The following is a 25762-nucleotide window of genomic DNA, read 5'->3' as shown; positions in this document are numbered from 1 at the left end:
ACAATTTTCTACTTTATAAAAACAAATCCATGAGTACGAATTGAAAAGTGATAAGTAAACATACTGAATTAATAATAAATTTAAAGATAGATGATTTTTTTAATCCACCCTTTAACAAAGAGTCATGTTTCTCCTGATATAGAGATTTATCTTTCCGCCACTATATTTTACTTACAGGATTTCATATTAGCGTTTTCATTGTTTTTATTGATGAAATGAACTAACCTGAGTAATTTCCTGTACATTTTTTCCCATCTGACTCATATATTTGCAGGACAGATGTAGGCATGGTACTGAATTAGCTACTTTTTTAAGGTACCAACTGAATTCTGTGTCTAGTACCGAGTATTCACATAAAATCAAACGGTACCATGTTACCAAGAGTAGATGATTTTCCATGCTGGACATGAACGCAGCATTTCAAGTTTATAAATTCAGAAATAAATATATGAAGTTGAAAAAGTTTGAGATTTTATTATTAAACAAATTGCTTAGATTGCTGAAATGCTAGGCGCCGCCCTATTGGCTATAGCTGCCTTTTGCAGCAGCTCTCTCTTCTTTGTCCGTTTCTTGTAATTTTTTTGTCTGTTTTTTGGAATCTATGTATTTGGAGTGGATCATTACTTTGTTTGGCTCATTTGTTGGTCATGGACACCAAACTGGTTTTGTCTTCAGTGATATTTTTACTACTTTTTCTCCTGTGTTTGTCTGGAGATCCTGCATGTAACCATGGCTGCATTGTTTACATGTGAAATCAGCTGTTAGCAGCCTGTAGCATGTCAATGCTAACTGGTGCAAGACCGGATGTTTCCCACAAGGTGAGGACGACGTGCTGGTTCTCAGGTGTGAGCTAAGAAGTGACGACATGGACCTGTCCTTCCATCCATCGTTATTGGGAACGTAAGATCTATCTCCAATAAGATGGACAAGCTAGCCGTGCTAACACAATAACAGAGGGAGTAGCATCATGCTATTCACAGACATGGCTAACAGAGCTAACAGCAGACACCAAGGCCACATGTGAAGAGCTTCACCTGCTGTGAGCAGACAGGATCCAGGAGACAGAGACTGAACAGACTGCTGAAGAAGCTCAGTCCTGGACCCTGTGGAGGTGGAGGCTGGCTGACTGGACAATGATGGACAAGCTGTCAGCAGCTATTTTCTTATGGAGCTTTTTGCACTTTCTATACACTTTCTTACTTTTGTTTTCTTGATTGCTGCTGTGACTTCAGTTCTGTTGTACTTGTTACATTAACAATAAAGTATTTTCTTTTCTATTTCTAATTTCTATTACCACATACCATGGGTACCATGTCATTTCAAATATTAAAGGTACCCATCCTGAGATAGATATTTATAAATACAGCATGAAAAAAGTGTTTCTAGATCCTAACTGGGTAGAATATTATCAGGCTAAAGAATATTTTTCATTATAAATTGAATAATAAAAATAGTAGTGTATGATAATATCCAGATCCTTCACTTCAGTGTGCAGATCTGTTTGTAACTTAATGTTTGGGATTACTGCATAAACTCAGGAGCCCAAAGTGAGCCCTTGTTGGAGGTCATGGCCAGGTGAACTTTAAAGAACCAGCGTATCTCACTTACACTAAGTGGGCCCCTGAAACCACCTGTCTGGAGTCCCACAGCCTCTCACTGCTGAGGTGTAACATCACGATAAAAGCAGACAGAAACCTTGAAACAGGACCAGAGGCATGAGGCAGAAACCGTGTCCTCGGAAGGTGCTCTGCAAAAACAGAAGAGCACTTTCAGGGCCTGCTGATGCAGCTTTACTCGGTGAAACACAGTGGGGTGCTGCTTGATTAACTTCACACAGTTACACTTCGATGATTGAAGCGATTTTAAATTATTATTAAACTTGTCTGTGAAGGTGGAAGCTCTTGATTATTTTGTCCTTGAAGAAAAAGTAATATAAGAACAGTATAACATAAATAACTTATGAAATGACAACTGTATTACTTTTCTGCACTTCTCTTCACAGAGGGATGAGTTTGTGTTTGCATTTTGTGCACGAAGTGAAACGTCAGACTAAGGGCAGGGCACACTAACCTGTAAATGTGTCTGCCTTTAGCCCCTTCAGTTTTTTAAGCCCTGTGCGAATGAGAGAATAAACTCATACTTCTAAACTCAACTTTAAAAGATGCTAAAGGATAGTTTTAGACTTTCACTTCATCGCTAATGTCCATGAGCAAAAGGAGAATATCATAATGCTCAGATTTCTGAGTGGAATTCAATTTGTAACTGCTAGTTTTACTGTAATAACTTCATGAATGAATGCAAGTACATGCTAAGTCCAAATGTTAGCGATGCCCAAACAGTTTTCTCAAACAAACTGCAGTAATGTGTGGAAAAACAATGACGGATAATAAATCTTCTACTAAAACAACACTTCATCTGTTCAAATATCCTTATTATTTTTGTCCTGCAGTGAGCCCTCACGCACAGCACAGATGATAGTTAGCGTTTTTAGTGCGGTTTGGTGACGATGGACAAGTGCAATCTGTGACCTGACCTGTGCAACAAGTGTCTCCACCTCAACAGTTTGATTCACTGGTTTGAGGAGAGGTCATGTTCCAGATGAATGACCAGGGTGTGGACAGAGAACTGATCTATTATTAGTTCACAAGTGCTGCATGTTTCTGAAATAATTACCCCACACGCCACACTTATTGGCTTACACACAATGATACACTCGCTTCACTTTGTGTTGATACAACTCCTCGAAGTGATACAACTACAATGTTACTGAACGAGTTTGTGTAAGGAAATTGGATTAAGAAAAGGTGTGGTTAGCAATCCTTCAAATAACACTGTCAAAACATGGGCAATGCTATCCTCCAGCTTGAAGGGCATTCCTTTGCATATTTAGGCTTGGCTGATGATAATTGTTTATGAAAGCCTCTAGCCTTGCTTGAAGGAATAATTTTTGGTTATGAAATGGTCCTTATGCAAAAACATAAAAAATAAACAGAAAAACATTTGAATAGATCCTACTGTCAACAAATGAGCTTGGTAAGACCAGGGATCAGACAGTGTTTGATTGCATACATTACAAAATGATAGTCAAATATTTGATTTTTATCATTCAAACAAATATTGTGAAGTAAACATTGTGCAAAAACAACTCAAAAATGGTACGGTAAATTAATACACTGACGTGAGATTAAAATATATATATGGGGCATTCTACCCAAAATGTCCAAATTGCTGTCCCCTGAAATAAAAAAAACAAACAAATAAAAAAGCAGACAAAAATGTGTTCAGTCATATATGGTTGCAAAGGTCTTTTTATAAACTATTTAAACAAAAACATTTAAATGAGATACAGATAAGCTAAAAATATTTTAAAAAATAATCTTTTATTTTTAAGATAGGCCTACTTTCTATTGTGAAGAAACTGTTTCCTGCCCAGACCTCTTAAATTAATTCGTGTAAACAACACCAGAAACATTTTTTAGATTTTTTTTTAAACAGATATTTGTGATTAAGTCTAAAAATGAGTTGAAAGATTTACATCTATTGTGGAAATAAAATTCAAATTACTTTAATATGCTGAAAAAAGTGTCCCCAGATTTTATGTCACAGCCGAAACACAACAGTTTGAATTCATAGTTTGAGTCTGGATTATAGCTGCACCCCTGAATCTTTGAGAGGGGGAAGCACTCTGAAGCCCTGCACCTAATGATTGCATGGTAAATTGCTGATTGCTATCATTTTCTGAAATAAATGGCTTCTTAAGTCTGAAAATCAGTGTGTTACATTAAAACATGTCACGACCGTACATATGTTTGCTTGAATTTGGGTAAAAATCTTGTTTATTTTTCATCAACACATTGTGTTTTTCTGTGAGAACAAATCTTCAAAGTATGCTTACTTGCCATGTGCTTGCTAGCATACTGTTGTTATGCAAAGAATTAGCTAAAAATGTCACAACCGAAACAGTCATGACCAAAACATCTGATAATGTTTCGGTCATGATTTTCTCACCATAGGCATAGCCTACAACACAGAGTGTTTTGTAAAAAAACACAGAATATTGAGTTATAAACTAATATACTAACACACTAATTTGTTAACTTTATGTTCTGTCTTGTGAAATATTAACTTTGGAAACAATTGAATAAAAATTAGACATTTTACAAAGAAATATTGCATTGTATTTTTGAAGAATTGTAATATATAAACTTTAAAATTTTTTAAAATATTCGTTTTATTGATTGAGTTGTGAAAACTGTCCTGAAAAAATTTGAAAATGTAAATCTATAGACAACAGAATAAAAAAAATCTTAAAAGGTTGATATAATATTTTTTTTGTATAGTTTAATATATGTTTTGGTTGTAAGAAATTTTGGGAGAGGTAAAACATTGCATAACATTCTAAAAATACAAAATAAAGATTGACTGTTCTTTTACTAGATCTGTGACCTTTAGATATGGTACAATATATACTATTTGATTTTTATTATTTAAACAAATATTGTAAAGTAAACATCTAGAAAAAAACAACTCTAAATGGTACGGTAAATTAGCAGACAGACGTAAGTTTAATATATATTTAAAAAATGGTGTTCTGGTCTAGATAGTCTCAGAGAGAAATGCTTCAGAAGTTTTAATTTTCTTACTCTCCTTTGGCTAGACTACATCTCCCATGATGCTCGTGTCTGGGTCGAACACATTTCAGCCAATCAGAAGCCGCTTCGGTTTATGGTAGCTATCTGGGGCACGGGGCCAGCACGTCTAGCCAGCTCGAAGTGCCACGACTTCACAGCAGAGCACGGATTCTCCAGCGGAGTGAGGAGGGGGACAGGACTGGAAAAAAAAAGCTAGTGAGCGAAATAACTGAGCAAACAGTCAGCTTTGCAGGAAACCCACTTCTTCGACAACTCCTAACGTTTTTCAGCCTCTTCATCCCCGTTAAAGCAAGCACGTAGCTCCATCACAAGCGAGGTGAGTATTTGTTTTATTCATTGAGACAGCGTCAGCTAGCATGGGGAGCTATCTTCTGCTAACTCCTGAGCTAACTACTACTCCACACAGATTAAAGTTAAACAAAACAATCCCATGTTTTTCATTTCATGCTGTTGAGTGGAGAGTTTTGATTAAGCTTTTACGGCGTGGTTTTGTTATGTTAACCGACACTTTGTACCATTGTGGGCAGGACGATATCCAAGTTCATTGATTCAAACTGTTAGCTGAAATGCTAGCTTAAGGAAAATTAAAATAACGACTGAGAAAAAGTGAAAATAGATACTATCTTTTTCTGTTTGAATGCATATTTAAATCAGTAACAGCAGGCTGTCTTTAATGTCTTGAGGTGATATTTAAGTTGCGGCAGAAGTGTGAAGATTTTACCTCTGGCTTGATAGAAAATTAGGAGTTTTTGCGTTTGTGTTTCGTTTTACAAGAAAAGTGGTTATTTATTACGACAGATACGATGTATCTGAAGCTGTCTGATGCAAAGAAATTGTTTTGTCTGATTTAACATTTCAAATCTGGCTGATATGATGTACAAATATACAAGAACACTAAAATAGGACAATAGGGAATAGAATATGTGAAGGAATGTAAATAAAAAATAAACAACTGATGATAAAGCTGTATTATTAGAGAATAAAGTGATGTTATTTAAATTTCATTATAAAAGGTGTAATAGGAATCTAAAGGAATAACTGAAAACTTGCTCAGATTATTTTGGGCTGAGATGCACTGACGTGTGATTACAGAGATAAGGACACATTTCAAACTTTTCCCTTTGGCTTCCAGCTCTCAAACCCTGCAATGAAAGAGGACTCTGGACTCTGTTTTGATTGCTTTAAAGTAGCTCAGCAGTTTTTCTGTACTATAACACAGTGTGGCTTCAAGTTAGCACCATTGTTTTATATTTATGTTTTTCTTTACTGAATGAAACTCTAATTCGTAATATCATATCAGACTAGAAAATGGGTTTTAGTGCCCCACAGATTTGTTTGACTCTCCAACTTTTCTTTCATTTCTGACAGGCGCTTTGAAGAGCCTTAAAGGGACATTTTTCAATACAGTACAGGAAATGAATGCAGAAATTGAGCCAGCAGCTGCAGAGTTTGGCAGTTCTTGTTAACTTTGTGTACTTTGCCCATTCCTCTTTTTTTTTTTTTTCAACATTCTTTTTTTTTTCTATTGAATTTTTGGCACAAAGTTACCAGAAATTTACCATGCATTACAATGAATGCGTGTATTTTCGCATTGGAAAATCATAACATTATGAAGAAAAAAAGGTATGCGTATTTACAAACATACAAAATTGTAGACATATACTCATATAACCCCCCCCTCCAAATATATATATATATATATATATATATATATATATATATATATATATATATTTATATATATATATATATATATATATATATATATATATATATATATATATATATATATATATAAAACATACATAAACATAAAATTTTTCAAAATAAAAGAAAATAGAAAAAATGACAGAAAATAATACAATGAAATAATAGAATATTTAAAATATTTAGAAAAAAGGAAACGAAAATAATAAGCTATACACACATACATACAAATACAAAGTAATAGTAATACCAATAATAACTAGAAAATAAATTAATAATAAAATACCGTTATAAGAAAGGTATGCGTATTTACAAACATACAAAATTATAGACGTATACACATATAACCCCCCCTCCCCCAAAAAGGTCATATCTTCATAAAGTTTTTCAAAAAAAGAAGAAAAAAAAAACAGAAAATAATTCGATAAAATAATAGAATATTTAAAATTTTTAGAAAAAAGAAAAGAAAATAATAAGCTTTACACACATACATACACATACAAAGTAATAGTAATAACAATAATAACTAGAAAAAAGATTAATAATAAAATACCGTTATAAGAATTAGAAGAGTTAAGTGAAACAATTACAGTTAAAAAAAAATGTACATATTATAATAATAAAAATATTTTTAAAAATAAGGCTTAAGGCTTTGAATTTATATTCAGGTTATTTACTCACATTTCTGTTGCCTTTACTTGCCTTCAATGCCTGACACATAGACCTCCATGTGTTTTATTTAAGTTTATTTAAGTTAAATCTTTCTGCTGTACAAAATTAAAGCTTTAATTAAGACCATTTATCAAGCATCAACTTTCACTTTCAACTGTGCAAACAGAAAAACAATAAAAGCAGACTTAAGCAAATTAAAATGTGATATTTGCATGAGGATTTTCTGTATTGTATACTTAAAGGGAGGTGATTTTTATCCTGGTGCTTTTATCAGGTTTGGTGTTTACTTTGGCACAGCTTGTATTCATGCTACTCTTTACAGTAAAGGTACATTTAAGCTGTATGGACACGTGTTTCATCTTGAGTGGGCTTTAAGCTGCTGATATTTGTTGACTTGTGTGCTGATAAGATTTGCCCCTTTGCTTCCTGCAGCTGGTCTTATGCCTAAAGTTTATGGACCTAACAGTGACACCCTGAGGCTGCTGAGGGTAAAGCCTGTGGCTGTTCATCCCACAGCTTCAATCCAAAATCTCATCAACCGCTCTTTTAATCCAGCCGCTTTCAGATCAATCTATAAAAAATAATCACTGAGCTTTGGTTTAAAGTAAGCTTTGTGTTTTTTCATTTTTAGGTCAACTGAAACTCAACGATGGATATCTACGACCCCCAAACGCTTGGGATAGTGGTGTTTGGTGGATTCATGGTGATCTCTGCTCTCGGGATCGCCCTTGTCTCCACTTTCTCCATGAAGGAAACCTCATATGAAGAGGCTTTGGCGAAACAACGGCGGGAGTTGGGTAAGATTCAGCCTGCTCGCTCCGACAAGAAGAAGAAGGACAAAGTGTCTGAGAAGAAGAGCCGCGGTAAGAAGAAAGAAGAAAAGCCAAATGGGAAGATCCCAGAGCCTGAGAAAGTTCAAGAGGAGGTTGAAGCTGAACCAGTCATCGAAGCCGCTGCTGCTGCACCAGTTGCAGCTGCTGCACCTGCTCCTGCCCCCGAGCCTGCTCCTGTCGTGGAGGTGAAACCAACTGCAGCCCCGTCACCAGCAGAAACTCAGGTCAAGGCTGCTGCTGAACCAAGTCCTGCTCTCGCTGACCCCTCTCCTGCACCCTCTCCTAAAGAGAAGAAGAAGAAGAAGGCCGCCAAGGTTGACCCAGCTCCTGCCCCTGCACCAGTCAAGTCCTCTGCAGCACCTGTAACATCCCAGACTCCTTCCACCACCCAAGCAAAAGCAACCACCCAGTCCTCTGCCCCTGCAAAACCTGCTCCTGCATCAACCAAGTCTGCTGCTGCCCCTCCATCAGCAAAACCTGCCCCTGCAGCAGTCAAGTCTGCTCCTGCGCCATCAAAATCTGCCCCTGCACCATCCAAATCTGCTCCTGCTAAGGAGGGGAAGGCAGCTGCAGCCCCGACCAAGTCTGCAGCAGCAGCAGCACCAAGCAAGACCGCCCCAGTCCTGGAAGCCGTCACTAAAGAGGTCCCGGTGCTGGCTGTGCCCCCTGTTGGATCCCAGCCCCCGGCTGCTGCTGCAGGAAAAACTCAGGAGCCCAAGAAAAAGGCCTCAAAGAAGAAGGCTGAGCCGGGTGAGCATCTAGGGGTTTAGTTTTCTATTAAACCTTGGTTCAAACAGGTGGTTTCATCAACGTATGAGGTGAAAATCTAAAGGTACTCCCTGTAATTTTAGAGTACATGAAAATATTTGTTCAGCTTTAAAGTGATGGAACAAGTTGGGTCCTATCACAAGGTTTAGGGCAGAAATTACCAAACACCCACTCCCTGCTCCTCTGCAGGTTTCCTCTGCACTCAGACGGGGCCATATTTTACTTGACCAAAAACACAAATAAACAAACTCCCACTGAAAAAATCTGATATCGGTCTGCATTCACGCTTTATTTAGAGAATTTTCAGCGCGTTACTTTCACACAAAAACACCGCTAAATAAGGCTCTAGTTCTCATCGTGTCGTAAAACGGCGCTACCTATGCTGCAGAGCCACAGCTGGCTACGACATCTGCCAGGACGAAGAGACACGATGAGAACTAGAGCCTTATTTAGCGGTGTTTTAGTATGAAAGTAACACGCTGAAAATTCTCTAAATAAAGCGTGAATGCAGACCGATATCAGATTTTTTCAGTGGGAGTCCGTTCATTTGTGTTTTTGGTCAAGTAAAATATGGCCCCGTCTGAGTGCAGAGGAAACCGGCAGAGGAGCAGGGAGGGGATGTTTGGTGCGAGCCACAAAAACACTGCTGTAGGGGTAATCTCTGCCTTAAACCTTTTGATAAGAGCCAACTTGTTCCATCCCGGAGTATCACTTTAATGCTCCCAGAGTTAATCTGTGATCAACGACTTGGAGAGTCTCTTGTCATCACTCTCCCGTTAGCATCTTGATTAAGTATTTATAACTCATGTTGGTTCGAGATATGAACTCTCTTATACCACTGTTTTAAAGGCTACATGCACCTCGTAGCTGCAGGTGTCGTACATAGATCACCTGGTGTGATTGTGCAAAACTGGGTAAGAATATTTTGTTTGGGCGTCTGTGAAAAAGTGGTGAGTTTTGAAAAAAATCATTAAATAAATCAATCACGTTTATTTATATAGCACATTTTAAAACAACCAAGGTTGACCAAAGTGCTGCACAGTCTTAAAACACAATCAAATAAAAGCAAGTTTAAAAAATAAAAATGTGTTAAAAGAGAATAAAAACAGTAAAAACAACAAATAGACAATAAATAACAAAAGAGGACACCATAATAAATAGAAAAAAAAACAGACAAAAAACAATGAAGAAAAATGAAGGAGAGCAAATTAAAATTGTTTGTGAAAATGAAGTATAATAAAGTACCAGTCCCTCCTGCCTCATGTACAGTTTTAATCCTTGTTACAAAGTCAAAACGATAACAATAACAATACTAAAAGGGCAAAACACCCAAAAAAATCGAAACAAAAATTATTTTATTATAACAAAAAGGCTTCATGGATTTGAAAGCAGACACTCTTGTTGAAGCATTAAAGTCTGGGAGCAGTCGATGACCACTTCACCTGAGAGCTCTCCAAAGATTGTTAGAGAGCAGCAGGTCTGATCAAACCTGAGTAACTCAGTGATAAACAGGTTGTAACTCTGCTCATAGTGTGAATGTTTTCGCTCACAGCCCTCAGCACTTCGACCCTGTCAGGCCTGATGAACTTCTCGCTGTGTATCCGTTGAAATTAGTGCCAGTGGCAGCTGTAGGTAACGTCTGGCACTCAGCTGTGGAGGGCACAGAGCACGCCAGCTTGTCCAAACACCACTGCCCTGTTTTGTTAGCTGACAAAGCCTCTCAGTGCCCTGACAATGGGTGGGCAGGCGGGGGCTGGGCTCCCCTTTGCCTGAGGCTTGTCTCCGCCTGGTGCCACAGTGCCCCGTCATTTCACCGCACGCAGCCTGCCAGGCCTGCAGACCCACAAGACAAGTTGCAACCTTGTCCTTTTCCTGCGTGTGTGCAGGAGTTCAGCGCTCACAGAGATGGCCTGATGAGCTTTCTCCACAGTTAACCATGAACTCTCTGATCATTTCTGCGTCATGTTGTGTCTCCCTCTTCAGCATCAGCTGTGGACTCTGTTGACGCCCCTCTCTACCTGCCCTACAAGGCGCTGGTGTCCACCGTCAGCAGCATGGTGTTCAATGAGGCAGAGGCTCACAGGCTCATCGAGATCCTCTCGGAGAAAGCCGGCATCATTCAGGACACCTGGCACACGGTACGAGACGCCACGATGAGTGAGGCTGAACAGCTTCAAGCACACAGTCGATTTATTTTTACACATTTTTTTTATTTCTCAGGCCACTCAGAAAGGAGACCCAGTGACTGCTCTGAAGAAGCAGCTGGAGGAGAGGGAGAAACAGCTGGCAGCAGAGCAGGAGGACGCCTCTGCAGCAAAGAACCGCCTCCGAGAACTCACCAAGGTTAGACACTCTCAGGGTTAGGCTAATATCCTGCCAAAGCACATCATCTGGTCTCATCTATTACACATATTTACACTGTCAGCTCAAAATTTCCCTAAAACCTCCAAAAGCAGCCGGCTTTCTGAGCAACTTCCTAAGAAACCCATTGTCGTAAACATTTTCGGTGAAGTCTCAAGTTTGGAGAAATCAATCTGCTGACAGGAGGAAGCCACACCTCTAATACTGCACAGGTTACACCCATGACTTTTATTTGGTTTGGTAAAAATAGTCACAGCTGCATAACTGACTCATTAACACATGGCCTGAAACTCAGCATCAAAACTGTGTCTGGTTTTAGTCTGTTTTTCCTCTCTGTTTTGAACATCATGCTCACCAATAAAACATTTTGATTCTTCTCAATTAAAAGTCCAAAACCAAATATTCTGTTTGAAACATTTAAGAGGTAAAAAAGTCTGTTTTTATTTTTAATTTACTTTTTTTTAAGTTCCTGTTGAGAGCAGAAAACTCTTAAAATCAAACAGCAACTGAGTTAAAAATCTCTGCTCCTCAGTTTGGCCTGTAGGTGGCAGCAGAGGACAAAGTATTTCTGTTATCTGTCTTAAAAGGGGCAAATTTTGTTGAGTTTGAGCTTGTATCTCTATTTTTTTTGTCCTGGAGGTGGCACTAGAGGACATTTTTTAAAGAAGAAACAGAAACAAATTGTTCTCACTTAAAAAAAAAAAGAACAAAAGGGCAAAATTCATCCTCAGGCAGATGACGTCTTTGATTTTTAAAGCCAGTTACTCCACAGAAATTCCTCCCTGACCCTGTTTTCTGCTTCATCAGGAGCTTTCTGCTGAGAAGTCCAAGGTGGCCAATGTGGAGACCAGACTGAGTGCCCAGCTCAGCAAGAGGGAGCAGGAAATGATCGCCCTGCAGGCTCGCATGCAGGCCAGTTACCAGGACCATGTAGCACAGACCCAGGCGCTCAACGCAAAGGTAGGTTCACACACTTTCTCATTCTCAGGCATGAGGGTTTTGCTACTCCAGGGTATCCACGGGGTCTTAAAAAGTATTAAAAGTTGATAAACCAATTTGGGGAAAATGAAGGCCCTTAAAAAGTATTAAAAAGTCTTAATTGCGGTCTTATGAGATATTATGTTTCATAGGTATTCAAGTTTTGACCCCAAAAAATATCCATGCATATTTATTTTCCTCCTTGCAACTGTCCCCTGATTGGGACGTTAACAGGGTTCCCGCGGATCCTTGAAAAGTCTTAAAAGGCATTGAATTCATAATTCTAAAAATAAGGCCTGAATTGGCATTAAAAAGTCTTAAATCCAAATTTCAAAAGTCTTAAAAATATGAACACATTGGTAAGATTTATGTTAGTTTGCAGTAAAAAAAAAAATTAAGTAACGTTTATCTATTTTTCTAAATAATTTCCTGATTTACTCCCGTGGCAACATCCCGTAATCACAATAGCGGAACTAACAGAACAGTGATGTTGTTGCACCAGGAACTTTTAAAGCAGACGCATGTCTTGGTTCTACCTAGGGGGCCTGGAGAGAGAAAAAAATTGGCAAAAAAATCCAAAAGTGGCTTAGGGAAATTAATTATGGCAGCAAAATTGAGAATTAAATTTGAAATTGAATTTCAAAAACCATGTTAAAATTTCAAAAATGGTTGTGACAGTGGCCAAAAGAGATGAATGGGGGCAAAATAGGCATAAAGTTGTAAAAATGGGGTTAAAAAAAGGTAAAAAGTGATGTTTTATGTAAAATAAACATTGGGTCAAAATAGCCTCTCACCCAGGTAATTCATGTGGTGTTTTTGTTTGTTAGTTTTGTTTGTTTCAACTGTGGTTCGTTATCGACTTGTTTTAAAATTTGATTTCCAACGTCATTAAAAAAGTCTTAAATTTAACTTACCTTGAACTGTAGGAACCCTGGTTAAACAAACAGCCAATAAAGTTCTAAAATAGAATAGAATAGAAAAGAATAGAGTTACTTTATTGATCCCAAACTGGAAAATTGTTGTGTTAACAGCAGAAATCGATGGAGTCAGTAGAAAAATACAAAAATAAAAAAGAATAATTAAAAAAAATACATAGACTCTAGTTATAATAAAATACAACAATAAGGATTGTGAACACCAGCTATAAATTAACGTCATTTCTAGTTTCATAAAGAGAAATTAAATACAACGTTAAAGCAAATCACACAATCTCCGGCACATGTCCTAAATCTTAAAAATGATTAAATAATTTCTCATTTTCTTCAGCAAGTTGGCCTCAAATAACTGCTGTTCCTTGTTGGGGGAGTGTTGATAAACCTGCCTTTAGTTTCATTTCTTCTTTCAAGCTTTATTTCTCTTTAGCTTACATCATTTCTGTAAAAATTAGTGCTGTCAGGCGATTAAAAAAATTAATCGAATTAATTACAGGATTTGTAATTAATTAATCTAATTAATTGCATTTTAATCTCAAATCTGCTTAAGGTCCCAAAATAAAGATTTTAAATTCCAGGACATTAAAATTACATTAAAAGACATTAAAAAAACATTTACAAATAAGGTGGAGATATTTACAACACATTTCTAGGTACCCTGATGCATAAGGAACACAAGAAAAAAGTTTTTTGGTTCTATCTTTACAAAATCTACGCATTCCTGCACCTAAGATAAGCTGATTTGATTTTTAGTGTGATACATTCAGGGACTGTCGGAAATTTGAAAATCTGACGAGAACGCCTCTTTTTCCAAGAAGGACAAACGGTTTGTAAATGCCAGACATTTAAAAATAGGTGCGTCTTTGAACGCCCCACGAGTTTGGGATCCAGATTAATCTGCGTTAATTTTTATAACGCGTTAATATGCGGTGTAATTAATTAATCTAATTAACGCGTTAAAATGACAGCCCTATTAAAAATGTAAACTGCAACTGTTAAAAAGTGGATGCCAACAACAACTGAAAGTTGCGATAAAGGCTTAAAAATTTTTTTAAGGTTTTTGAAAAAGTCTTAAAAGGTATTGAAACCAACCTCAGGATTTTAGCATATACCCTGTCCTCACTAGGGTTAATAACGCTCTGAAACTCTTGATCCCACAGATCCTCAGCCTGCAGGACCAGCTGGAGAAAGGCCCGAATGCCCAGCTGGCCCGTCTGCAGCAGGAGAACTCGATCCTCCGCGACGCACTCAACCAAGCCACCAGCCAGGCCGAGAGCAAGTGAGTCGTTTCCTGCTGAGTTTCACAGAGACATGCTGAAAACCATTTCATACTGAGACATATTCAAGGTGACTCTTTTTCTCTCCCCCCTCTCTTTGATCCCATCCGCAGACAAAACGCAGAGCTGGCCAAACTGCGTCAGGAATGCTCAAAGTTAACCAAAGAAGTTGGAGAGAAGACAGAAAGTCTGCTTGCTGATGAGCACATCAGGAAAGGGCTGGAGGCCAAGGTCTCCACCGCAGAGAGTCAGCTCTCAGTGCTGCAGGTTAGCGAGGCCACGCGTCACATCATTGCTGCTCCTTTTAAAACATTATTTTTGTTTTTAAGTTTGTTTTGCATGAAGATCGAGTTAACAGGGGCTGGGACTTCAATGCAGAATCAACCTCCTGAAGTGTTTTCATGATATTGTAGGAGTCTTTCAGCAGCATTTTCTCATCATTTTTTCCTTGCAGCCGTGAAAAAGTGAAGCTTTCTTTCTTTTCTCAAAAATAAAGAATGCTTCCCTTGCGAGCCAGCTTCTTTCCCACCTCTCAGCGAGCCCTCTAATGTTACGGGGAGGTTTAATTGCCTGGTAATCACAGAGCCTAGGGCTAGACTGGAATGCAGCCATACAATAACGGGGCTGCAGGCGGCGTCTCAGCAACAGCTGGAATGCGTGCGTGTCTGAGCACCTCTCTCTTCTGCATCTGGCTGTGAAGGAGGAGAACAGTGTGAGCCTTTTTGAAGTTTGTCTCAGTACAATCACTGCTTTATCTGAAGATGTTCTCCACAGCATGCACAGATTAGCAATCTCTAACGCAGATTGAGTCAAATGTTCACGCTGGTTAACTATTTCTTAACCCTCCTTCCTAAAGGTTCAGGGTCTTCAGAGGTGTTATGTAACAGCTCAGACCCTCAGACTGGATAGAAACGCACACATATGATATGTATTCATGTTTGAGCTGTTTGGCTCGAAGGGACTTTGGGGAACTTCTGTGAATTACTGCTCTATAAGAGCATGAAGCGCTCGTCAACGACCGGCTGCTTTGCCTGAATCTGTCTTTCAGGCTAAGAGAAACTCGACTTAAAGTTTTCCTGAAGTTTGAAGTGCTTCTTGAAATCCAATCCAAATGTAATCCTAAGAAATTCTGAGATAGGCTCCTGAAATATATTTTGTTCCCCCGTGACAAAACCACAAGCCAAAATTCCTGTGACTTCTTCTCTTTTTTTAAGTTTTCAATAAAGGTTTGAGAGACCAAAACCTTGATCCTAAGTCAAACATAAAAACCTTTTTTGACTCCATGGCGCTAACGAGAGTCTGTCCTTCTCGTCTGAACCCTTTTTTGCCATTTTACCAACCTGACAGACTTTAAGGTTTTCAGTTTTGCTGTTTCTTGTTTTTTTTTTTTTTTTTTTTTATTTATTTATTTTATTTTTTTAATTTAATTGCTTATTAACAAACATTTATACATATTATCCATTTGTCATTTGACGTTTTTGTCTCATTTTTTTCCTTTCATTTTTTCTCTTTTCTTTTTTTTCTTTATTTTTGTTTAGATTTGTTTTCTTGTCTTTCATTTTTTCCCTTCTTAAATTTATAAAAACATGAAGAGTTTCACCGTTTCATCAGTTTTGATTTAATTCGAAGACAATTCTTTTTTTTTTTTTAATTTTTCCTCTTTTTTTGCTTTTTCTTTCACTTTTTCTTTTTGTTTTTTTGTTTAGATTTATTTATTTATTTTTTTCTCTGCATAAATTTATAAAAACATGAAGAGTTTTGCTGTTTCAACAGGTTTTTTTAAGACTTTTTTTTTCATTTTTTCCCTAATTTTTCCTTTCATTTTTTCTTTTTCCTTTTGTTTATTTATTTTCTTGTATTTCATTTTTTATAAATTCATAAAAACATGAAGAATTTTTCTGTTCAACAGTTTTGATTTTATTTGTAAGACATTTCATTTTTTTCGTCTTTTTTTCTTTTCCTTTCACTATTTCTTTTTCCTTTTGTTTCTTTTTTTGTTTAGATTTATTTTATTTTCTTCTTTTCTGCCTAAATTTATAAAAACACAAAAAGATTTTTGCTGTTTCAACAGGTTTGATTTTATTTGTAAGACTTTTTTTTTTCTTTCTAATTTTCAGGGTGGGGTTCCCTCCTTGACTAAAACCCTCAGTGTGTCAGAAAACTTCAGTGATATCACAGTCTTGGTTTCCTGTAGGTGTAACATCTGTCACATCTGCTGAGATTCTACGTTTCCACGCGTTTTAAGAACAATCTAAAAGTAAAGAAGCATTAAATGGAAGAACCAGAACCAGGACAGGAGCTGGTGTCTCCATGTGAATCAGTGCTGCAGAACGGTGTGATTTGGTGACTCTTTGCTGCCCCCTGCTGCCATTTTTGACTCTTTTTTTTGTTTGTTTTCAGGCCAGCCATGCTGAGAGTGAGCAAGCGTTACAGAAGAGGCTGGAGGAGGTCAGCGAGGAGCTGAGGGCGACACAGAGTAAAAACAGCAGCCTGCAGGAAACTCTGGACAAAGCCCAGCAGGACAGCAGCTCTCTCTCAGGTCAGAGAACGGTGCAACGGCTCTTTGCTGCAGAAAATAAAATAAATTTTTATCAGGCGTTACAAGAAATGTGGGACCAGGAGTTCTATCATTTAATATGAAACGCAGATTAAGCGTCAGTGTTTTGATATCGGTCTTTATCCCTGCAGAGTTTCAGGTCACCATTGGGACGTTGGAGGCTGAAATCAAGGAGCGCTCTGCACAGATCGATGCCCTCACAGCCCAGCTGGAGGAGACGCAGGCGGAGAAAAACCAGCTCGTACAGCAGGTGGCCTCCATCAACTCTCTGCTGGAAGCTAGTCAGACCAAAAAAGAAGAGGAGGAGAACAATCAGGTAGGACAGGATGTGGGTCTATCTTTACTGAAATGACCCGACCCTGAAGGAGCTCTCTAACCCATGTTTGTCCGACCCAGGAGGTGAACACAGAAGAGCTGGAGCAGCTGAAGCTCAGGTGAGTGAGTGAGTCGACACCCTCAGGTGTCAAATTACACGTTTGTTACGTAAGTGGAAAAAATCTGGTAAAAGTCCTGTTTGAGCTCAGTTGCACAGTGAAACAGTTCAGGCTCAGAGAGATTTTGAGCATTTCTGCCTTTTTGTGCAACACTTACTAAACTTTAGCTCCTTTTCAAGAGACTGTTACACTTATTTAACATTTTAACATTTTTTTTATCAAATTTTTCTAAAGTATATAATCTTACTCTATTTGCATACCTTTATTTTTAATTTTTATAATTATTTTTATTATTATATTTTTATATTATTATTTTTTTATATGTTGTTGTTATTATTTTTTAATTTTTATATTATTATTAATATTATTATTTATTATTATTTATTTTTTCATGATAATGGATATGTTGGTTTTTCTCCATTTTATTTTGTTAGCTTTCTTAGTAATTTATTATTTTATTATTTTATCAATATGTGCATATTTATACCTCTAAATTTTAAGCCAAAAATTAAATTAAAAAGAATATTTTTTATTTATTTATTTTATTTTTTTGGAACATAATGTTTAATTTTGATTTGGATTTGCCACAACATGGAAAAAAATCATTTTTTTGGTCAGACATGGACCATTTAAACACTTTAATATAAATTCATAAAAGGCAAGGACACACAAAAAAGGAAACAAAATAAATAATTAAATTAATAAATTACACCCTAATGTACAACAGTGTGGCAGAATATTCTTTTATGAATCCTAAATTGGGGAATTGTTTTTTGCCACAGCAGCTCACAGAAAAAGTGTGATAAATGCAATAACATTAAAAAAACAGAATAGTAATAGAAAAAGAATATGAAATAAAAATTTGAAGAAGAATAGAAAAATATTACTATTTACATATTTACATAAAAACAAATAAGTACAGTTCAAGATCAGCATTCGACTAAATAAATATAAATAAATTGAAAAAAGTGGGTAAAAATACACATCTCTTGCTTGTTACCTCTTTATCTGAAAATGCTTTTTTTAACAGTTTACATTTTCACATTATTTCTTCATATTATTTCATGGTCTTCTGCTTGAATCTTGTGGTTTTGGAAAGGTCGCAATAATGTAAAACAAAAAAATCCACCAAACACATTAAAGCTAGAGTAGTTAGCTTTTTAAAGAGTGCACAGTGATGTTTGTCGTAGATTTTGTGCATGGCGTGGAGCAATCTCTGTGATTTGTGAGTGTGTCTGAAATCAACGCTTTCCTCTCTGCAGCCTCCAGGAGAGAGACGCCCAGCTGAGCACACTTCAAGATGAAATGAAGCAACTACAGGAAAAGCAGGAAGCTGCAGTGAGTCTCAGAAACAAGCTATTGGGCAACAGCTGTTTCTCAGTCTGCAGAATATTTTTTCCTTTTTATTCTTAACAAAACGAGAACAGAAGTGTTAACCACAAATATGCTGCTGTTTTTTTTTTTTTTTAACAGGAGAACACTATTGTTGAACTCGAGCAGAAAAGTAAAAGGTATCAAGATTTTTTTCCTCCTCATCTGAGCTCAGGTTTTCTTCATCATCAGTTTCTGTTTAATTTAACTGTTATTAAATTGTGTGTTTTGTTCAGTGAGGACACCAGCCTCATCACATCGCTTCAGGATGAACTGAAAAACCTCAAAGAAGAGATGTCACAACTCACCAGCACACCAGTTAGTTTTCCACCACCAATTAAAGAGACGTTAAATCAGCATGCATATTCACCATCTCAGCGACATGTGTCTTCTGTTTTTCAGGCGTCAGATAACTCTGCAGAGGTCGCACAGCTACAGACGAGGTACACGAGTTAACACAGCTCAGAAAAAATGAGTCTTGTACAGTTTCAGTCTTTTATTGATTTTTATTTTTATTTTTTTTTATCTAGTGTGACAGAGAAGGACGCCCTCATCACATCTCTACAGGAGGAGCTGAGAGAAGTCAGAGAAAAGACAGACGTTGATGCAGTAAGGCCTGTTTTTTCACACTTAAAGCTCATTAATTAAATAAACTTCGCTTTAATAACCTCCCTGATTCTTCGATCTTTAGCAGAACTCTGTCGCTGACCTGACGACTTTCCAAACTCAAACCAAAGAAACTCTAAAGACGCTCTTCCCACAGATACAAATCGAGACAGAGGAGGTAGGAAAATTTCTTTTAAAGGATCATTTCACTATTTTTGGAATGAAGTCGATTTATGCCCCACAGTTGATCTCCTTAGACATCATTTGTTGGTGAAAGTGTTTTTAAAACTTAGTTTCTGCCTTTCTCCCTCTGCAGTCTGACTGGTTACAAGTATTCACACAGAAAGCTCAGGAGGCGCTCAGCCAGCAGAGCCAAGAGTCTCAGTCCAGCACAGCATCACCTGTAAGTCCAGTTTTCTCACGTCTACCTCTATCTGGGTAAAACTGTTCTGTGAAACTCAATCCTGGTTGTGTTTTGTTTATAAATTTTGTTTCAGGAGCTGTTAGAAAAACTGAAGGAGGCCGAGGAGAGCCACGGGTCCCTGCAGGCGGAGTGTGACCAGTACAGGACGGTCCTGGCAGAAACTGTAAGACATACACATGAATAGTTGTTGTTATTTGTTTTTTTAGATACATTTTAAAGTTTTGTTAAAGTTTCTTTTCTCTTCCAGGAAGGAATGCTGAAACACCTGCAGAAGAGCGTGGAGGAAGAAGAGCTCGTATGGAAGTCCAAGATGGCAGACTCAGAAGAACAGCTGAGGGTGGTAAGATCTTTTTTAACCTGGGTTTACTGTTTGATTTAAACACGTTTTGGTCTCACGTTTTATTTCCTGAAACCTCACACTGCTCTCTTTTTCTCACCCCTCCAGGCTTTGGAGAAGGTCAGCAAACTGGAGGCAGAAAACCAAAGTGTAGAACAGGTGAAAACTTCCTCGCACTCAGTTTGAATCACGTTTTAAGAAAATCCAGAAAGTGAAAATCGTCTTCTGCTGCTTAGAAACTGTTTGTTTTCTTTGAAGATGAAGGAACAGATGATGCTTCTGGAGGCTCAGCTAGAGAAGCAGTCTGAAAACCAGGGGACGTCAGAGGAGACGGAGCAGGTACATGAGCAGGTGGAGTTTTATTGGTTGCACAATAAAGACTGGACTGATGGGGATTCAGATTTTAAGAGCAAGTTCCTTTATAATCTCCCACAGAAACTCACAGAAATGATGTGGAACTGTGAAGCTGGTGTTTCCATCACATGGCACATCTTCCTGTTTTTCTAAGGTTTCATTTCCTGGTTCAGACAGCAGCTCAGGGCAAATTGATACCTATTTATTGCATAAATAGAATGATTATTAAAACTTTTTCAATTTATTTTTCAAAAATGTCAGATTATTTTTTTTTTAAAAAAGGCTAAACTTGTGTTTGGTATCTTCACAATCCCATGTTTTTAAATTTCTATACCTGGAGTCTGCAACCTTTACTTTCATAGGAGCCATTATTCCTCAGCTCACCTGGATGAAAATTATTGTGAAGCCACAAAATTTACTTTATCTTCACACAAAAAAAGATGATTAAGTCCATAAAATTCTTCACATAGTTTAAATCTAGCGAACTCTTATTTAAAAAAAAAAAATTATGTGATATCTTGGTTTTTAATTTGTGATAAAAAAAATTTCAAAAAAAAAAAACCTTTAAAAATAATAATTTTCAAAAATAAAATATTTTTTGCATCAATTTAAAACATTTTTGAAATTTCAAAAATAAGCAAAAAAAATCACAAAAATATGAAATTTAATAAATATGCAAAAATTAATACCATACATAGATAATAATTGCAAAACTCATCATTTTTATGTTTTTTGCTAATGTTTCGCCACATATCAAGCCCAATATTAATCTGGCCCATTATCAGTGAAACAAATCCATTAACACAGAATTAAAATCAGTATTTTCTTCCAGATTAGTCTTTTTGTAGACGTAGTTATCTTCCCAGGGCTGTAAAACTTGAGGTTAGCCACAGGTGCATGGAAAGTTGGTGGGCTGTTGATGTTGTAGGAGGTGAAGTAGAGCGGTGGCAGGCTTTATTGACAGATGGGATGAAGATTTAGTTCACTTTCCTCCTAAATTTAAAGGTTTCAGCCCTCATGGTGCATTTGAGAGCCTCACCTGTCTGATACCTGCTCATTTCTGTCCACAGCTGAAGCTGCAGCTGTCCGAGTGTCAGAGCCAGCTGGATTTGGCCCAGAAGGAGGTCCAGGCACACAAGGAGGAGCTCACACAGGTAACTCCACTGATTTTACCTCTTTTTCATCCTCAGGGCGAATAAACTGACTTACACACACCAAGCTGAGGTAAGATGAAGATTTAATTAGAGATTATGATTAAGAGATGTCACTTATCATGAGGTTTACAGAGCAATCCTCCCTTTACCTGCACAACCGGTTTGATGAGGTGTCGTGTTTCACTGAAGGGGTTAAAGTTATGTAACCAGTGACGGCTTCCTGTTTCAGGTCAGAGAGCAGCTGGGTGAGATCACGATGAGGGCTCAGCAAGAGCAGAATGGCCCAGCTGAGGCTCAACACAGTCAGGTCAGGGTGCCGAGGTCTCAGAGCACCCTTCACGATCACTGTGGGGGGGTACTGGACTCCGACTGGAAATTCTGAATGATTTATAATCTGTTTACTTTCTGAATGAGCGTGATTCAACGTGATGCAGATTTTCAAAGAGCAATTTGCAGGTTGGGGAGTCTGCTGAATCAATGATGAAATCAATAATGGGGCTGTCTTTTGGTCTTTAATTTTTCTTTATATTTTTTTTTTTAATTGCATGTGTCAAATTACTTTTGGATTAATTATTTGAACATATTTTGCTCTGTAACCATGAGCTAAAGGTAGAGACAGCAGCAGCAATCAAGACGATGTTTTGGCAGCATGACTACGGTGTGCATGAAAGGACAAAAATTTAAAGAATCAGACCTCAGTTTGCTGATTTCACTTTTTAAATATATAATTCTAATATTTTATTAAGAAATTTCAGTGAAAGCAGGAGAAATGAAAGAGTAAAAAAGCCTGAGTGAGTGATTCCTTGTTGATACATGCTTGTGTTGTCAACATCAGCTCACTGCTTCAGCACCCAAAGCAGAACCAGAGGTCTTGAGTCCGTCTCTGTGGTGAAAAAGTGATAAAGAAACAGTTTTAGTAACAGCCTCGAGATTTGACACATTTATTTTGAAAAATAGGATTGAATGAAACTTTTTCTCAGTGGTCAAAGTCAGACAAGATTTAACGCGATTTAAAAAAACCTGATCTTGCAAGTTGCTCTTTTCACGGATCATGTATTTGTAATTCTTCATGACGAATAAAAACATCTTGTGCTCTGGGTTAGCATGTAATCATACCTCTGCTCTGAATGGAGGATGTTGCCTCAGTACACGGATACTGGGTCACACATCACGCGTGTGAAGCAGAGCTGCATTTCCAGTCTTTCCAGTACTCCTCTGACACAGCAGCTGTTTGTGCTAACCACCTTTTTCACTGACTGCGTGGACGTGACTCTAACCACTTCATTTTCTTTGGCATGCCCACCTTAACCTTCTTTAGTTTCCAGATATTTGTTTGTTCAACTTTTAACCACTGAAGGAAGTTTGTTTGACTTTCACTTCATGTAGCCTGAGAAGAAACTAACATAGCACACAAGCCGAGCAACTTCCGTGTGTGTGTGTGTTTGGATGTGTGTGTGTGCTCTTTAGCTGCTGCTTTGCCACAGGAGAGTGTGTGTACGCTCCAGCGTCTCAGATGTTTGTCTCTGTGAAGGCTTATTGTGTGTTTGCTGTTGTTGTCTGCCGACAGGTCCAGAAGGAGCTGAGTCAGACGAGCGAGAAGCTGCAGGAGGAGGAGTCTCAGAGGCGGCAGCTTTCAGAGGAGTTTGAGCAGGTCGGATGATCATTAGCGTGTTTGTTTTAGGTCAAGGAGGGTGGTTCGTCAGCTCTGTGGATTACATCATTTTGTCTCTGTGTTTTCAACCTCCAGGCTCAGAAGACTTTAATAGATCTTCAGGCACAGCTGGATCTTCAGAAGGATTCTGCTGAGTCACCACAAGCAGACACAGAGGATGTAGCTCAGCTAAAGGTGTGGGAAAGTTTCCTCGTGATTTCTACTTTGTTTCTCTCAGTCCTTTAACGGTGCACTGAGATATGACTAAGCACAATGATTCAGCAGAGCAGTATCCTTATTCAAACATTCAAACTAGGCTTCTCCTCCTTGGCTCAGTGCCAGCTGCAGCACACACCCACAGCCTCCGACAGTGATACATGAACACATTCACTAGCCCAGCAACCACCTGTAGCTTCACGTTTCAATGTGGGAGAGACTCTAGAGCTGTGCACCTGACTTAGCATGTTAGCACAAGCTAATCACAGGTATTTAACACATACCTGGTTAGCAGAATGCTAACTCACATCTCTCTTCATCCCGTGCTGCTCTCCAAGTTCCTGAAAGCGAGTGAAAGTCGAGCCAAGCTCCCCCTTCGTTTCACTTTGGTTGTGTTTTTCTTCTTCCATGCTACATCTGCTATCGTAGCTGCTCTAATTAGCTTCTACAACTCGCTAATCAACACGCAAAGTCACTTGTGCACTAGGTGTGATGGGATTTTGCTGATGTAATTACACTTTCATGCCCAGAAACATCCTGATACAACCAAATAATCAACATCCAATAATTGCAGTAAAAGTCCAATTTTATAAAATTTGCAAAAAAACAAACAGAAATGTAAAACATTTGCTAAAATCTCAAAAGTTTGCTAGAAAATAAATAATTTCATAAATCAGAAGAATTTCAAAACCATTTGTAACTTAAAAAAATGTGCAAAATCCAATTTTTTAAGTAAGCAAGTTTCAAAAATCTGCAGAATTTCAAACAATTGTTAAGTTTGAAAAAATATAAAAAATGTAAGAAGATAAAATGTTATAAATTTACAAAAAATTCTGAAATGTTAAAAAATTACTTAAATTTTAAAAGTGTGCAAGAAAGTAAATTTTATAAATCAGAAAATTTTTAAAAATATTTGAAACTTCAAAAAAATACAGTCCAATTTTATAAATTTGACAAAAAAAAATCAGAAATGTAAAACATTTGCTTAATTCCAATTTTTTTTTTTAATATGCTTGAATTTCAAGTTTACAAGAAAATAAATAAAATTTATAAATCAGAAAATTTTAAAAAATATTTTAAAATTTTACAAAAATGTGCATTATCAAATTTTATCAATAAGCAAAAATTTCTGAAATTTAAAACATTTGCAAGTAAATAAATTTAATAAATGGGAGAAATTTCAAAAATATTTGATACTTCAAAAAAATATGCAAAATCTAATTTCCTTAATTTGCAAAAAAAAAATATATATGAAATTTAAAAATTTGCCTGAATTTCAAAAGTTTGCAAGAAATTTAATAAACTTAATAGATTTGCAAAAATTAAAAAAGTTTTGAAAGAACACTTGAATTTGATAACAGTATTGATAACCCCGCTTTACTCATCAACTTCACATCCTCCTTTCAAGTAGGAGAAAATGTGAATACAATAGACTAAAATGAGTAGAGTGTCAGATGTCTTTTTGGTCATTTGTTGATTTTTTTTAAACAGAAATGAATTCATAAATGAATTTCCCACTCATCTCATGATAATAGCCCAGAAACATCCTGATACAACCAAAACATCAACATCCAGGCAGAGGGTAGGGTTCAGTGCAGACACAGACACTGACACAGATGTATAGACGGCCATAAGAGACGACTGAGCAGGCTTTCTTCTGTATCTTGCATCGTAATAATTAGTCTGTCAGCTCTGGAGTGACGCTTGCTTCTGTTGTGGGATCAGGAACGTTTGGAGAAGGAGAAGAAGCTTTCCAAAGACCTCGGCCAGGCAGCCACCAAGCTCCAGCAGCTTCTCAAAGCCACACAAGAGCAGCTGACCAAAGAGAGAGACACAGTGAGGACGCTACAGGAGCACCTGGATGGAAAGGTAACCGTACACACTCACTCACTTCTGCACTCAGAGCATTCAGCTCTCACAGTAATAACTCTTTTCTTTCTTTCTGCTTTTAGGGAGAGTACGTGGAGCTGAAGGAAGGAACGTCCGTCTGAGAAGTTAACTGCAGACACTACAAAAAAACTGCCAAATATGCCTTATGATTACCATAGTTATGCATTCCAAAACTATTTTTCTTGTACTGTAGTTGATTGCACTTGTTGCAACTGTAGGAATCAAATGTTTGACATTATGAACATTTCAAAGTAGGATCAGAGGAGCGAGTCCTTCTACAATCTTTATTAAAACCCACATTCCATCAACGGTCTGGCTATGCCAGGAGTTATTTATCCCCTGCCTTATATTCCAAACATTTCCCCATAGTTCAGTGTTAAAAAGGGAAACCGACTGTGCGTCAAACGTACATCAACCTGTGCAATTACTTTGTATGTCTTTTCTATGTGGGTGAATGATGGGAACATTTTATGGTTCGATGTGTCACTACCGCTACAGCCTGCTTTCCTCTGTAGCTGGCTGCCAGTACCATGCATCAAATTTGTATGAATGAATAAACTACAGTGTAGCTCTACAGCGTTTCTCTCC

The 25762-nt window shown here is 37.5% G+C and overlaps 1 protein-coding gene across 5 annotated transcripts; it reads left to right on the top strand.

The window, feature by feature from the left end:
- Positions 1-4726: 4726 nt before the first annotated feature.
- rrbp1a (ribosome binding protein 1a) lies at positions 4727-25762 on the top strand. Of its 5 annotated transcripts, none has more exons than XM_074676091.1 (27): positions 4727-4968; positions 7663-8614; positions 10616-10770; positions 10853-10975; positions 11801-11953; positions 14064-14182; positions 14294-14447; positions 16581-16719; positions 16869-17053; positions 17134-17171; positions 18434-18509; positions 18645-18682; positions 18779-18860; positions 18945-18985; positions 19073-19151; positions 19237-19326; positions 19465-19551; positions 19646-19735; positions 19820-19912; positions 20018-20068; positions 20168-20260; positions 21334-21417; positions 21647-21724; positions 22985-23068; positions 23165-23263; positions 25010-25153; positions 25237-25762. In XM_074676091.1, exons 2-27 carry the CDS (start codon positions 7681-7683, stop codon positions 25273-25275), a joined length of 3348 nt encoding a protein of 1115 aa, XP_074532192.1. In that variant the 5' UTR covers positions 4727-4968; positions 7663-7680; the 3' UTR covers positions 25276-25762. The 5 variants fall into 5 exon arrangements, with proteins under 5 accessions (XP_074532192.1, XP_074532193.1, XP_074532190.1 ...); XM_074676092.1 differs by having other exon boundaries at positions 19234-19326; positions 20168-20248; XM_074676089.1 differs by having other exon boundaries at positions 19234-19326.

This window comes from Halichoeres trimaculatus, unplaced genomic scaffold, assembly GCF_033239565.1.
Source record: "Halichoeres trimaculatus isolate MK-OKI-2021-1 unplaced genomic scaffold, fHalTri1.1 fHalTri1_scaffold_8, whole genome shotgun sequence".
Classification (NCBI taxonomy): Eukaryota; Metazoa; Chordata; class Actinopteri; order Labriformes; family Labridae; genus Halichoeres; species Halichoeres trimaculatus.
The sequence above is the reverse complement of the archived record's forward strand: the minus strand, read 5'-3'. Positions and strand labels throughout refer to the sequence as shown.